Source organism: Ornithodoros turicata, chromosome 8 (assembly GCF_037126465.1).
Source record: "Ornithodoros turicata isolate Travis chromosome 8, ASM3712646v1, whole genome shotgun sequence".
Lineage (NCBI taxonomy): Eukaryota > Metazoa > Arthropoda > Arachnida > Ixodida > Argasidae > Ornithodoros > Ornithodoros turicata.
Genome location: NC_088208.1, coordinates 31,541,228 through 31,555,480, shown reverse-complemented (window position 1 = coordinate 31,555,480; position 14,253 = coordinate 31,541,228). Strand labels below are relative to the sequence as shown.

The 14,253-nt window shown below is 50.4% G+C and overlaps 1 protein-coding gene across 2 annotated transcripts; it reads left to right on the top strand.

Moving 5' to 3' along the window:
* Positions 1–444: 444 nt before the first annotated feature.
* On the top strand, positions 445–14,010 carry LOC135367009 (uncharacterized). Of its 2 annotated transcripts, none has more exons than XM_064600053.1 (3): positions 445–12,943; positions 13,004–13,083; positions 13,555–14,010. In XM_064600053.1, exon 1 carries the CDS (start codon positions 505–507, stop codon positions 12,886–12,888), a length of 12,384 nt encoding a protein of 4,127 aa, XP_064456123.1. In that variant the 5' UTR covers positions 445–504; the 3' UTR covers positions 12,889–12,943; positions 13,004–13,083; positions 13,555–14,010. The 2 variants fall into 2 exon arrangements, with proteins under 2 accessions (XP_064456123.1, XP_064456122.1); XM_064600052.1 differs by having other exon boundaries at positions 13,004–13,132.
* Positions 14,011–14,253: the final 243 nt, after the last annotated feature.

Here is a 14,253-nt window from a genome sequence, read left to right as displayed (position 1 = left end):
ATGTATAAATAGCCAATGTGAATGATAATGATGACGGTTGTTGTTATTGTTGTTGTTGCTCCTCAAGCGGGATGGCGCTTATCCGCAAGGCGGGTGATCACGTCTACTTTTTCCTTCTCTTGGCGGCATTTAGCCAATGTCTCCAGGAGTCAAATGTACCAGTATACCAGCTTCTTGGACATTTCCACCTAGCCAAGGAGAACGAAGGATGCAAAAATAATATAGAAAGACAAACTTTTTCGGTGTGGCCCATACATATTTGGTTGCTTAAAAGATGTAGCCTTTAATAACTAATCATGTCCATACTTTTCTATTGCAATAACAATTACGCGGATTATCTCCTGTTACACGGTTCCACGGTTACAAAAAAAAATCTCACAATATGTGAGAAGAACGGGATCGGGACAGAAGAACCGAAGGAACAGCAGAGCGCGAGGCATCGCGTGAAAGGCACAGAAGGAAGAAGCAGAAGCCAGGCGGAGGCGCACCTCGGAGGGGCCTGTTATGTCGCGTACGCCTTCGCGATCGGCGCCGTCCACCAAAATTAAGAAGACCGCCAGTATCGAGGGCATTATTATCTCTGGGGTGCGCATCCAGGACGTGCGCGTTTCGCCGATTTTCAAGGCGCACAGCGACGACAGCTGGCCCGGAAGCCCTCCAATTGGAATCAAAGATCCGGGTCCTCCGGTAGCGTCCTACAAGAAAGGCTCCAGTGGTCTGAAGAACACCGACAGGGAACCAACTAGGCACTTTCGAGGCAGTTGCAGCTTCGAAGGCCTCAAGAGTAAGCCCCAGCGCGCGCACAGCCCAGGTTTGATCAGAGGCCAAATTGAAACACTGCGTAAGTCGTCGCGGCTCGAAGGGAAACGAAGTGCGAGTGCGCACAGTGTCCGAAGTAGAGAACCATTCAGTGGCCAGAATCGCAGTAACCCATGCATTGCTACGTCCACCGATACCGTTGTTGTTGTAAATTCTACTCGACTGTCTGAAAGTGGCAGCGGCTGTCGCATTTCATACAACGCAGTAAGTTCCGGCCACCCCCCGCAAGACTCTTTAACCATGTTACGTGAGAAGGCAGCAAGGAGAAAGCCGCGCAGCTCTGCGTCACAGAGCAAACCGAAATCGTCCGCCACAACCCTTGTACGACAGTCAACGAGTCAAACCGGCAAGGCACATAGCAAATCCGGGGTACGGTCCTCTCATTCTGGCCGCTTGTCCGATAGGCTGTCCCGAAGTGAGCTTTCTTCGTCCGCCGAAGATTCCGGTACGAATGAGAGACCCAGGAGTTCAAGAAAGGACGAAAGCAGCAAGATGATTAACATCAGCGGGACTAAGATCGCCCTCTCGAGACCGAAATCGGTCAGCTTTGAGAAAACTGACTTCGGCCGGCCAATATCGAGCAGCATATCCCCCATCCATATCAGCAACGCCATAGCGCCTGTGCCGGTGATTGACGGTTTCCTGTCGTCATCGCATCGTTCAACGCTTTCTAGCAACATGTTATCTCGAAGTCTCGTGTCGGCTGGAATGTCCCTGCGTCTTTCTGTACCCGAATCGGAAATTGTAGCCGGCGCATACAGCGCAGGATTTGTGCACACTCCTCAACCGAAAGCTACGACAAGCGATGTAGAGAAGCAATCCCTTGACACCGAAAGCAAGATATCGGAAGATGAACAGGGGCTTCCTTCATTTGACAGCTCTAATCTGCTTTCTGCTGATCTGACGGACGTGGCGCCTCGGGCTGCCCCGAAACCCGCAGAAGAGGCTCCAACTACACGTGACACGGAATTGGTACCACTCAGCCCAATCGAAAAACCCGTCGTCACACCAGTGGACGCGTCTGAACGCTATGTAATATGTCAATCACCGTGGGGGCGATCTGCTGGCTCGGATATCTCACAGGACGTGTCACGCAAACCTGGCGCTTCTCAAAGCGACGGCTCACCTGCGGGACCGAGGTCTCCAGAACCTCGCATTACGTTCCAGCAACCAGACGCCTTGCACGTGGCGAGGGATTCCGACACGTCTCGCAGCCCGGTGCAGGCCCAGCTGGATAAAGCCGCCGAAAGTATGCAGCCTTGGAAACGCTGGCTTGTCCCGTTCCAAAAGGAATCGCGAGCGCTGTCTGTTGCTGGCATATTTCCGCGCCAAGAACCATCTTTGCCTCCTGCAAGCGAAATTACAGAAGAGGCGGTTCCAACATTTAAAGCAGCAACGGAGGCAAGCCTTCTGGACGTCTGGAACCAACCTGAGGAAACACCGGGAGGCTCTCCGGAATCGAATTTGTCTCCTACGTCCCCAGATATCTCAAGCCCCGTCTTTAGACCGCGTAAAGAAGATAGACTCGCTCTCATTGAGTTTTCTGAGGCAAGGAAATTCAGCCTCATAACTCGCGAGAAAGTAATGGCACTAGGTCTCAGACATCCCTCAAAGACTCCCGAAGTGATCGCGTTCGGTTCGCAAGCTCCGTCGCCCAGTCAAACAGCCTCTAAAGCTATGCAAAAGACACCGTCCTATCCAGAATTTACGCCTACTGAACCTTCATCTCCTGTTCCAAGATCTTCGTCCAGCACACCAACTGAAAGAAGGCGTGCGTCAGAGTTGTTCGAAAAACTAAGAGTTATTACTCGCGAGCCTGAAGAAGCCTCTGTTCCGACAGCTGTTGTGGAGTTAACAGTTGAGCAACCAATAACTGAGCGTGCGTTGGAATTAACTGCACCTGTTGACGTTGAAGAACGCAGACTGGACTCGAGAGACACCCTGTTGTTGCTGGAAAAGCCATCATTACTTCCAGATGCTGTTCCAACTAAAACTTATGAACCTCGCGATGAGGTTGTACTTGCTACTACAGTGTCTGAAGCAGTCGGCACAGGAAAACGTGAAGTTCCAAAAGATAATGAGAGAGAGATTACTGAGGTGGAGGAACTGCCGCCAGTATTTGTATATGAACCAGTAGAGACATGCATCGTCACTGAGGTCTTACCTAAGACATCGCCACCCAATGTGTACGAAGACCACAGTAGCGAGCTAACATCTGAAGGTTTCCATGAGCGCCCCCGAGGGGTCTCTCCGTTCAGAGAGGAACCCTATTCTCCTGCAAAGCATGGAACTGTTTCTGACGCATCAGAAAAAGATGTGGCGAGAACAGCGGAAAGCAGAGAAGACTTATCGTACACTATCACGCCGTCTTTCGTTGAGAGCTCTGAGCTTCGAAGCGAGCTCCCTCCGATGGCGACTTACGCCAGAAGTGGTCTTCCCAGTTTTCGGGAAACTGAGGCAGAAACAGAACTTGCTAAATCTGAACTGCCTGCTGATCGCCAGCAAGAGTCAGACAAGAGTGGAGCCCTCAAAATTTTGGAAATGAAACAACTGACCACCACCAGCGAAGGCACCACGACCATAGATGCCCGCCGTGAACAGATAAGCGCGGCAACTGAAGAGAAAGCCATAACGTCACCCGAGGAAGCCGTTAGAAGCAGACACGATCTCGGAATGTTCCCCGTGTGCGTAGGTGCGCAACCACAAGGACTTCTCGAAGACATAACGAAAGGCCTTGTATCGTCAAAAGGCTTTCCAGATGAGACTTCAGTGGTTGCTCTAGAGACACAACGACAGATAACTGATGTCGAACGTCTTGGAACTCCACCGCATCTAATCCCTTCTGACGAGGCGTTAGCTTGGAGCTGGAGCATCAGTTGGAGCATTGAAAGGATACCTCTTGACAAGTCATCTAGTGATATAGGACGAAAATCTGAGATACCTGAGATGGTCTCAGCTTCCGCTTCCGGAGCAGCATATACGTCGGAAGATTTGCAACCAGAAGCCGCTGCCCGCGCACCTGTGCATGGAATTCCATCATATGAACTCGTCGAAAGGCTTGAAGCTGGAAGGTCACTTACTTATATAGAAGGCAAACCTGAACTAGCGGAAGCAGCAGTGGTTTCTGAAATCGCGATGCCCTTGGAAGCAGTTCCAGACGCATGTGCGTCACAATATATGAAACCAATAGAAACAGCCTTGAGCCTGAAGGAGACAGCTGCCAGCCAGCCACCGTTTACAACACTTCCTGAACCGACCGAAGCTGCAGCGGAACTTCAAGTTGAAGCCAAAGATCAAGACTGGAAAAGCTTAGCCCCTGTTGGCCCTTCAGCTGTCGAAGCCACATATGGACTCGTGCGCGAAGCCCCATCAGCTGAACTCTCCGAAAGGCTCCAGACAGGGAGGTCACTTTCTGATCTAGAAAGAAAACATGAAGCAGCTGAGGTAGCTACCGTTTCTGAGCCAGCGATACTTTTGGTAGCAGTTCAAGAACAAACCGCACCTGGTGCTGTTGTTGGCGCCCCACATGAAGGAGCAGAGGTGGCAGCCGAAGCTACTGTTTTGCCGGTGCGTGCGGTTCCATCAGCAGAACTCGTCGAGAGGCTCGAAACTGAGAGGTCACCTACCGCTATAGAAGGAAAACATCAAGCAGCTGAGACAGTCATAGTTTTAGAAGCTCTGCTACTTCCAGAGCCAACTGAGACTGAAGGGGAAATTCCAGCTGAATCCGAAGCGAGAGAACAAGAGCTGAAAGGCGAAACCCCTGTTGGTGCTCCCGAGGAAGCAGCTGAGGTGGCAGACGAAGCTACAGCTGCGCTTGTGCGTGCGGTTCCATCAACGGAACTCGTCGAGAGGCTTGAAACCGATATAGAGCGAAAACACGAAATAGATGAGGCAGCCATAGTTCCAGAAACCCTGATGCTTTCAGAGCTATCTGAGGCTAAAGCAGAACTTCCAACTGAAGCCGAAGCTAAAAAACAAGAACTGCAAGGGGTAGCCCCTGTTGGTGTTCCCGTACTAGCAATAGAGGTGGCAGTCGAAGGTACAGGTGCTCCTGTGCATGCGGTTCCATCAACAGAACTCGTCGAGAGGCTTGAAACCGATAGGCCACTTAGCGATATTGAACGAAAACACGAAATAGATGAGGCAGCCATAGCTCCAGAAGCCTTGATGCTTTCAGAGCTATCTGAGGCTAAAGCAGAACTTCCAATTGAAGCCGAAGCGAAAGAACAAGAACTGCAGGGGGTGGCCGCCGTAGAGGTGACCGAACTAGCAGTAGAGGTGGCAGTCGAAGGTATAGGTGCTCCTGTGCGTGCAGTTCCATCAACAGAACTCGTCGAGAGGCTTGAAACCGATAGGCCACTTACCGATATTGAACGAAAACACGAAGTAGATGAGGCAGCCATAGCTCCAGAAGCCTTGATGCTTTCAGAGCTATCTGAGGCTAAAGCAGAACTTCCAATTGAAGCCGAAGCGAAAGAACAAGAACTGCAAGGGGTGGCCGCCGTAGATGTGACCGAACTAGCAGTAGAGGTGGCAGTCCAAGGTACAGGTGCTCCTGTGCGTGCAGTTCCATCGACAGAACTCGTCGAGAGGCTTGAAACCGACAGGCCGCTTACCGATATAGAACGAAAACACGAGGTAGATCATGCAGCCATAGCTCCAGAAGCCCTGATGCTTTCAGAGCTATCTGAGGCTAAAGCAGAACCTCCAATTGAAGCCGAAGCGAAAGAACAAGAACTACAAGGAGTATCCCCTGTTGGTGTTCCCGAACTAGCAGTAGAGGTGTCAGTCGAAGGTACAGGTGCCCCTGTGCATGCGGTTCCATCAACAGAACTCGTCGAGAGGCTTGAGACCGATAGGCCACTTACCGATATAGAACGAAAACACGAAGTAGATGCGGCAGCTATGGTTCCAGAAGCCCTGATGCTTTCAGAGCTATCGGAGGCTAAAGCAGAACTTCCAATTGAAGCCGAAGCGAAAGAACAAGAACTGCAAGGAGTATCCCCTATTGGTGTACCAGAATTTGCAGTAGAGGTGGCAGTCGAAGGTACAGGTGCTCCTGTGCGTGCAGTTCCATCAACAGAACTCGTCGAGAGGCTTGAAACCGACAGGCCACTTACCGATATAGAAGGAAAACACGAAGTAGATGCGGCAGCTATGGTTCCAGAAGCCCTGATGCTTTCAGAGCTATCGGAGGCTAAAGCAGAACTTCCAATTGAAGCCGAAGCGAAAGAACAAGAACTGCAAGGGGTAGCCCCTGTTGGTGTTCCCGTACTAGCAATAGAGGTGGCAGTCGAAGGTACAGGGGCTCCTGTGCATGCGGTTCCATCAACAGAACTCGTCGAGAGGCTTGAGACCGATAGGCCACTTACCGATATTGAACGGAAACACGAAGTAGATGAGGCAGCCATAGCTCCAGAAACCCTGATGCTTTCAGAGCTATCTGAGGCTAAAGCAGAACTTCCAACTGAAGCCGAAGCTAAAAAACAAGAACTGCAAGGGGTAGCCCCTGTTGGTGTTCCCGAACTTGCAGTAGAGGTGGCAGTCGAAGGTACAGGGGCTCCTGTGCGTGCAGTTCCATCAACAGAACTCGTCGAGAGGTCTGAAACCGACAGGCCACTTACCGATATAGAAGGAAAACACGAAGTAGATGCGGCAGCTATGGTTCCAGAAGCCCTGATGCTTTCAGAGCTATCGGAGGCTAAAGCAGAACTTCCAATTGAAGCCGAAGCGAAAGAACAAGAACTGCAAGGAGTATCCCCTGTTGGTGTTCCCGAACTAGCACTAGAGGTGTCAGTCGAAGGTACAGGTGCCCCTGTGCATGCGGTTCCATCAACAGAACTCGTCGAGAGGCTTGAGGCCGAGAGGCTTGAGGCCGATAGGCCACTTACCGATATTGAACGAAAACACGAAGTAGATGAGGCAGCCGTAGCTCCAGAAGCCTTGATGCTTTCAGAGCTATCTGAGGCTAAAGCAGAACTTCCAATTGAAGCCGAAGCTAGAGAACAAGAACTGCAAGGAGTAGCCCCTGTTGGTGTTCCCGAACTAGCAGTAGAGGTGGCAGTCGAAGGTGCAAGGGCTCCTGTGCATGCGGTTCCATCAACAGAACTCGTCGAGAGGCTTGAGACCGATAGGCCACTTACCGATATAGAAGGAAAACACGAAGTAGATGCGGCAGCCATAGCTCCAGAAGCCCTGATGCTTTCAGAGCTATCTGAGGCTAAAGCAGAACTTCCAATTGAAGCGGAAGCGAAAGAACATGAACTGCAAGGGGTAGCCCCAGTAGGTGTTCCCGTACTAGCAATAGAGGTGGCAGTCGAAGGTACAGGGGCTCCTGTGCATGCGGTTCCATCAACAGAACTCGTCGAGAGGCTTGAGACCGATAGGCCACTTACCGATATTGAACGGAAACACGAAGTAGATGAGGCAGCCATAGCTCCAGAAGCCTTGATGCTTTCAGAGCTATCTGAGGCTAAAGCAGAACTTCCAACTGAAGCCGAAGCTAAAAAACAAGAACTGCAAGGGGTAGCCCCTGTTGGTGTTCCCGAACTTGCAGTAGAGGTGTCAGTCGAAAGTACAGGGGCTCCTGTGCATGCGGTTCCATCAACAGAACTCGTCGAGAGGCTTGAGACCGACAGGCCACTTGCCGATATAGAAGGAAAGCAAGAAGTAGATACGGCAGCTATGGCTCCAGAAGCCCTGATACTTTCAGAGCCATCTGAGGCTAAAGCAGAACTTCCAATTGAAGCCGAAGCGAAAGGACAAGAACTGCAAGGGGTAGCCCCCGTAGGTGTTCCCGTACTAGCAATAGAGGTGGCAGTCGAAGGTACAGGGGCTCCTGTGCATGCGGTTCCATCAACAGAACTCGTCGAGAGGCTTGAGACCGATAGGCCACTTACCGATATTGAACGGAAACACGAAGTAGATGAGGCAGCCATAGCTCCAGAAGCCCTGATGCTTTCAGAGCTATCTGAGGCTAAAGCAGAACTTCCAATTGAAGCGGAAGCGAAAGAACATGAACTGCAAGGGGTAGCCCCAGTAGGTGTTCCCGAACTAGCAGTAGAGGTGGCTGTGGGAGGTACAGGTGCTCCTGTGCATGCGGTTCCATCAACAGAACTCGTCGAGAGGCTTGAGACCGACAGGCCACTTGCCGATATAGAAGGAAAGCAAGAAGTAGATACGGCAGCTATGGCTCCAGAAGCCCTGATACTTTCAGAGCCATCTGAGGCTAAAGCAGAACTTCCAATTGAAGCCGAAGCGAAAGGACAAGAACTGCAAGGGGTAGCCCCCGTAGGTGTTCCCGAACTAGCAGTAGAGGTGGCAGTCGAAGGTACAGGTGCTCCTGTGCATGCAGTTCCATCAACAGAACTCGTCGAGAGGCTCGAGACCGATAGGCCACTTACCGACATAGAAGGAAAACACGAAGTATCTGAGGCAGCCATAGTTCCAGAAGCACTGATGCTTTCAGAGCCAACTGAGGCTAAAGCAGAACTTCCAATTGAAGCCGAAGCGAAAGGACAAGAACTGCAAGGGGTAGCCCCCGTAGGTGTTCCCGAACTAGCAGTAGAGGTGGCAGTCGAAGGTACAGGTGCTCCTGTGCATGCAGTTCCATCAACAGAACTCGTCGAGAGGCTCGAGACCGATAGGCCACTTACCGACATAGAAGGAAAACACGAAGTATCTGAGGCAGCCATAGTTCCAGAAGCACTGATGCTTTCAGAGCCAACTGAGGCTAAAGCAGAACTTCCAACTGAAGCCGAAGCGAAAGGGCAAGAACTGCAAGGGGTAACCCCCGTAGGTGTTCCCGAACTAGCAGTAGAGGTGGCAGTCGAAGGTACAGGTGCTCCTGTGCATGCGGTTCCATCAACAGAACTCGTCGAGAGGCTCGAGACCGATAGGCCACTTACCGACATAGAAGGAAAACACGAAGTACCTGAGGCAGTCACAGTTCCAGAAGCACTCATGCTTTCAGAGCCAACTGAGGCTAAAGCAGAACTTCCAATTGAAGCCGAAGCGAAAGGACAAGAACTGCAAGGGGTAGCCCCCGTAGGTGTTCCCGAACTAGCAGTAGAGGTGGCAGTCGAAGGTGCAGGTGCTCCTGTGCATGCGGTTCCATCAACAGAACTCGTCGAGAGGCTCGAGACCGATAGGCCACTTACCGACATAGAAGGAAAACACGAAGTACCTGAGGCAGCCATAGTTCCAGAAGCACTGATGCTTTCAGAGCCAACTGAGGCTAAAGCAGAACTTCCAATTGAAGCCGAAGCGAAAGGACAAGAACTGCAAGGGGTAGCCCCCGTAGGTGTTCCCGAACTAGCAGTAGAGGTGGCAGTCGAAGGTACAGGTGCTCCTGTGCATGCGGTTCCATCAACAGAGCTCGTCGAGAGGCTCGAGACCGATAGGCCACTTACCGACATAGAACACGAAGTACCTGAGGCAGCCATAGTTCCAGAAGCACTGATGCTTTCAGAGCCAACTGAGGCTAAAGCAGAACTTCCAATTGAAGCCGAAGCGAAAGGACAAGAACTGCAAGGGGTAGCCCCCGTAGGTGTTCCCGAACTAGCAGTAGAGGTGGCAGTCGAAGGTACAGGTGCTCCTGTGCATGCGGTTCCATCAACAGAGCTCGTCGAGAGGCTCGAGACCGATAGGCCACTTACCGACATAGAACACGAAGTACCTGAGGCAGCCATAGTTCCAGAAGCACTGATGCTTTCAGAGCCAACTGAGGCTAAAGCAGAACTTCCAATTGAAGCCGAAGCGAAAGGACAAGAACTGCAAGGGGTAGCCCCCGTAGGTGTTCCCGAACTAGCAGTAGAGGTGGCAGTCGAAGGTACAGGTGCTCCTGTGCATGCGGTTCCATCAACAGAGCTCGTCGAGAGGCTCGAGACCGATAGGCCACTTACCGACATAGAACACGAAGTACCTGAGGCAGCCATAGTTCCAGAAGCACTGATGCTTTCAGAGCCAACTGAGGCTAAAGCAGAACTTCCAATTGAAGCCGAAGCGAAAGGACAAGAACTGCAAGGGGTAGCCCCCGTAGGTGTTCCCGAACTAGCAGTAGAGGTGGCAGTCGAAGGTACAGGTGCTCCTGTGCATGCGGTTCCATCAACAGAACTCGTCGAGAGGCTCGAGACCGATAGGCCACTTACCGACATAGAAGGAAAACACGAAGTACCTGAGGCACCCATAGTTCCAGAAGCACTGATGCTTTCAGAGCCAACTGAGGCTAAAGCAGAACTTCCTGTTGAAATTGAAGCGAAAGAACAAGAGGTGCAAGGAGAAGCCCCTGTTGCTGCTCCCGAACTAGCAGTAGAGGCGGCAGCTACGTGTGCACCTGTACGTGAAGTTCCATCAACTGAACTCGTCAAGAGGCTTGAAACCGATAGGTCAGTTGCTGGTATGGAAGAAAAGCATGAATTAGCTCAAGCAGCGATTCCGTCTGAAGCCGTTCCTGAATCTCACATATCGGAAGATTTCAAATCAATCCTCCCTGTATACGGGAGCAAGGGACCCGACAGTCCGCGGAAAGGCCTAACAGAAGATCATGAGCAACAAAAAGACTTTCGACTCGCGGGTTCAGGTCCACTTGTCGAGGTACAACCCTTGAAACTTGAGGTCGACAGCATAAATGCATCACAACGTAAAGTTGAAGCGGAAACGTGGAATTGGAGCATAAGCTGGAGCCTTGAAAGGGTTAGCGTCGACAGCTCACTAAGTGACGTGCGAAGAAAATCTGACGCAGATGCCATAACAGTCACTGGTGACACAATGGTTACAAAACCGATTCCTGAAGTGTGCTCACTGGAAGCCCTTAAACCTGCGCAGTCTACAAAAAATATCGATCGCGCATCATTTAAGTCACTTTCAGCGCCAGCCGAGTCTATGTTAATGGTGCCAGTTGAAGCCCAAACAAAAGAGCCAGAACTGGGAAGCGATGTGCCTGTTCCTGTATTAGAGACTGCTGCCGAAATACAGCACAGAGACACCGAAGCGATAGGAGCACCTGTGTATCAAGTTTCAGCAACTGAGGCTGTCGAATGGGTCAAAACCGACCGACCATGCACTGAGGTTGGAAGACAGCTTCACATAATCCATGCAGCCGTGGATTCTCAAGCAGTGATGCCATCGGAAGCAGTACTAGAACCATGCATGTTAGAGATGCCAGTCGAAACAGCAGCTGTCCATCCGACACTTCCGGTGTCATCGGAATGGGAAACTGTAAGGGAAGAAGCAACTGCTGGATCTCGAAGACTAGTTCAGATGGAAGCGACAGGTGCACCTGTGCGTGCAGTTCCGTCAACTGAACTCGTCGAGAGACTTGAAACCGACAGAGCTAGTAGTGTAGAAGAAAAACATGGTGTAGCTGAGGCGGTCATAGTAGCTGAAACAGTGATGCCTTCTGAAGCCGTTCCAGAAGCTCACACATCGGACGATTTCAAATCTGCAGAAACTACATTGAGTCTGGAGGAAGCCAGAGGCTCTCCGGTTCCAGAGCCAACCGAGGCCAAAGTGGAACCTCCAGTTGGAGCCGAAGGAGAAACACTTCAAGGCGAAGTTCCTGTTGTCGGTTCGAATGTAGAAGGGGTAAGAATCGAAACTGAAGGTGCAGCTGTGCGTGGAGTGCAATCAGTTGAACTCATCGAGAGACTTGAAATCCAGAGGGCAGTTACTGATCTTGAAGGAAAACATGAAGTCGGAGAGGCAGGTATCGTTCCAGGAGCGGCGGCGATACCTTCAGTAACACTTCCAGAAGATCAGGTATCTGAACGAGACGAACAAGGGCTGGAAGACGAAACTGCGGAAGCAGGAGGTGTGGAAATCGGAACTATGGGTGCACCTATGCGTGAAATTCCAAGCAATGGCATGGCTCCCTTTGAAACAGACGCAAAAAAAGTTGGCACAGTGGAGAAAGGAAGTCCGAACGTGTTTGCAAAACGTGACATTGAAATGTATGCTGTCAGAGAAGGACCTGCCGATTCTAAAGTAACTGTTTTCGGTAATGTGAAGGAAGAAATAGAGATAGATGCAGGGCAGACCAGGACAACAGAATCCACAAGCACAAGCCTCGATAGTGTGATGCACATCCGCGAAGAATACTTCGATACAATGGAACATGTTGGCCTTGCACCTCAGGATGCGTCGCTTGTCGGAGATAAAATTGCTGGTGGGCTAGAAGATGCTGCATCTGAACCCTGCAGCGACATGCCCGCAAAAACGGATGACACTCTTCCTGCACTTTCTGGTCCCGCACCAGACAACTATAAAGCCTCCCCCGCAGAAGATTATGTTCTCTACACATCCGTAACGGTTGACGAAGAGCAAGCGTCAGCAATGAAAGATGAGCATGGACCCCTGTATGTCGTTGTGGAAATCTCCCACCAGAAATCTGCTTCGACTAGTTCAGACACAGAGTCTCCAAGGCTTCCAGAAAAGGTGCATGAGCCACTCACTGAGCAATGTGCGGCACCGGGTGTCGAGGAGGAACATCCTAGTAGCATGGAACTCCTCACTACTTCCGATCACCAGCTACGTGACGTTAAAGTTACAAGCGGTATGAGAACTCCTCCTCAGGTTTCGTTCACGTGGAGCACCATGATCAAGACACGGAGTAGGTATGCCCCGGATGAGGACCGCGAGGGTCTGAGCATAACAGAGGAACCAGGAATACAGGAAGTGACAATGACGAGAGACGAGTCTTCTGTTCTGGTTCCAAGTGTTCTTAAGAGGACATCCGTCACACAAGTTACAAGGGTCGTCGAGTCCTCCCAGGACATAATGAGACCTGTCGGAATACTCCAGCCCGAGAACCAGCAGCCATGTGAACTGTCTCAGGTTGACTCAGTCGGGAGCATAGAGCCAAGGCGAAGTTCCCCGGTATCAATTACCGCTAAGGAACCAGATAGCATTCAGTACAAGAGAATCACTGCTGTACGAAAAGTGAGCAAGCTCGATGATGACCAGCAGGTTAACGTTGAAGAAAAGGCTGTAATTGAATTTACCGAAGACTTAGTGGCAGTGCCCACTACTGATGCAGCGAATGCAGACTCAACAGACTCGAGTACATAAGGTTCTGTAGCGCCTCGTTCTCCGCCTGCAGATTCCGAGGCTCAAGGCTATGAATGTAAGGCATCCATTTCGGAATTCCTACGGATTTACTACCATAATGTTATTATCCGTTCAGAAACATGTTGTGATGTGTGCCACCACTTCAGTATGATCCAAGCAGTAGGAGAAAACAACGACCACGGAGCCGGTGGCAAGGTGATTGTAGCTATGACATACTACAACACAGTATATATGCAGAAACAGGGTAAGAACGTTTTCTGCAAATCTTATCTGCGTGGAAACAGGAACGCTCATGTAGCTCTGTGCGTCTGATGCAAGAGATGGCTCGTTCATTGATTTAGTATGTAGTAGCGTTCATTATGAAAGCACCTCGTTTAACTTAACATCACCTGTCGCATATAATAACGACAGCAGCTTTTGTAGCAAAGCCCCCAGCGTGTCCACGTACAGACCTACATGAGGTTAAATCCAATCTGTGGTGATGACACTAGAGAGAAGAAAAAAACATGAAAAACATTACAGTATATGGTTCCTCGCTATTAAAACTTACGTCATTTGTGTAATTTTTGTAAAATATCCATTTTATTTTTTCTTAAAACCAACCAACCATCTGAGGTCTTTCCTTCGAGTCGACTACCTGTTGATAAATTTTCTATTCTACCACAGGAGCATGGTCTTCCTGAGGATATCCACGTCGTACACGTGCAATGCCTTCTCAAACTAAATTCAGTAGCCGCAACCTTTTCCTGTATGGCAGCCGTTAGGGATCCCAAACATCAAGGTAGGTAGGGAAAGCTTGGCAATGAGCTTCCGTAAAGAAAGACGACGAAATTGCGTCAACGACTGTGGGCGGAATTCATGACAAGGCGGGAATACGAAAGGAAGTCTCATCTGCCTTGAGTGTTGGAAACCAGATGACATCATCTGCCTTAACACAAGTGTAACCCGTCGATATGCAGCACGGCCTCTCTAGTGGATTACCTGATATGCAATCTGTCACGACGATGAACGTTACCCTTCTGGAGCAGGAGCTGCCGTACATGCCCGAAGCTATCTGATTAGAGAAAAATCAGTATATAGACATCTGAACATCTGAATAAATGCGATTATAAAAAAACAAGCCAATAATGTGCGTGTGTGTTTGAAAACTTCTAGCTTCTAGAAAATATTCAGTCCGGCATATTGGATCCGGAACCTCTTTCAGTGCTGTTCCAAGTGAGGTGCCAACGCGGTGTGCTTCAAACAGCTCTCTCTGAAACAGAAGTCCGACGCACTTTGTCCAAGAGTGCTGCTTCCTACATGCTCCCTCAATGTCCATTGTGTGTTGTTCGTGCGTTTTCACGGAGATCATTTTCATGAGGCAGC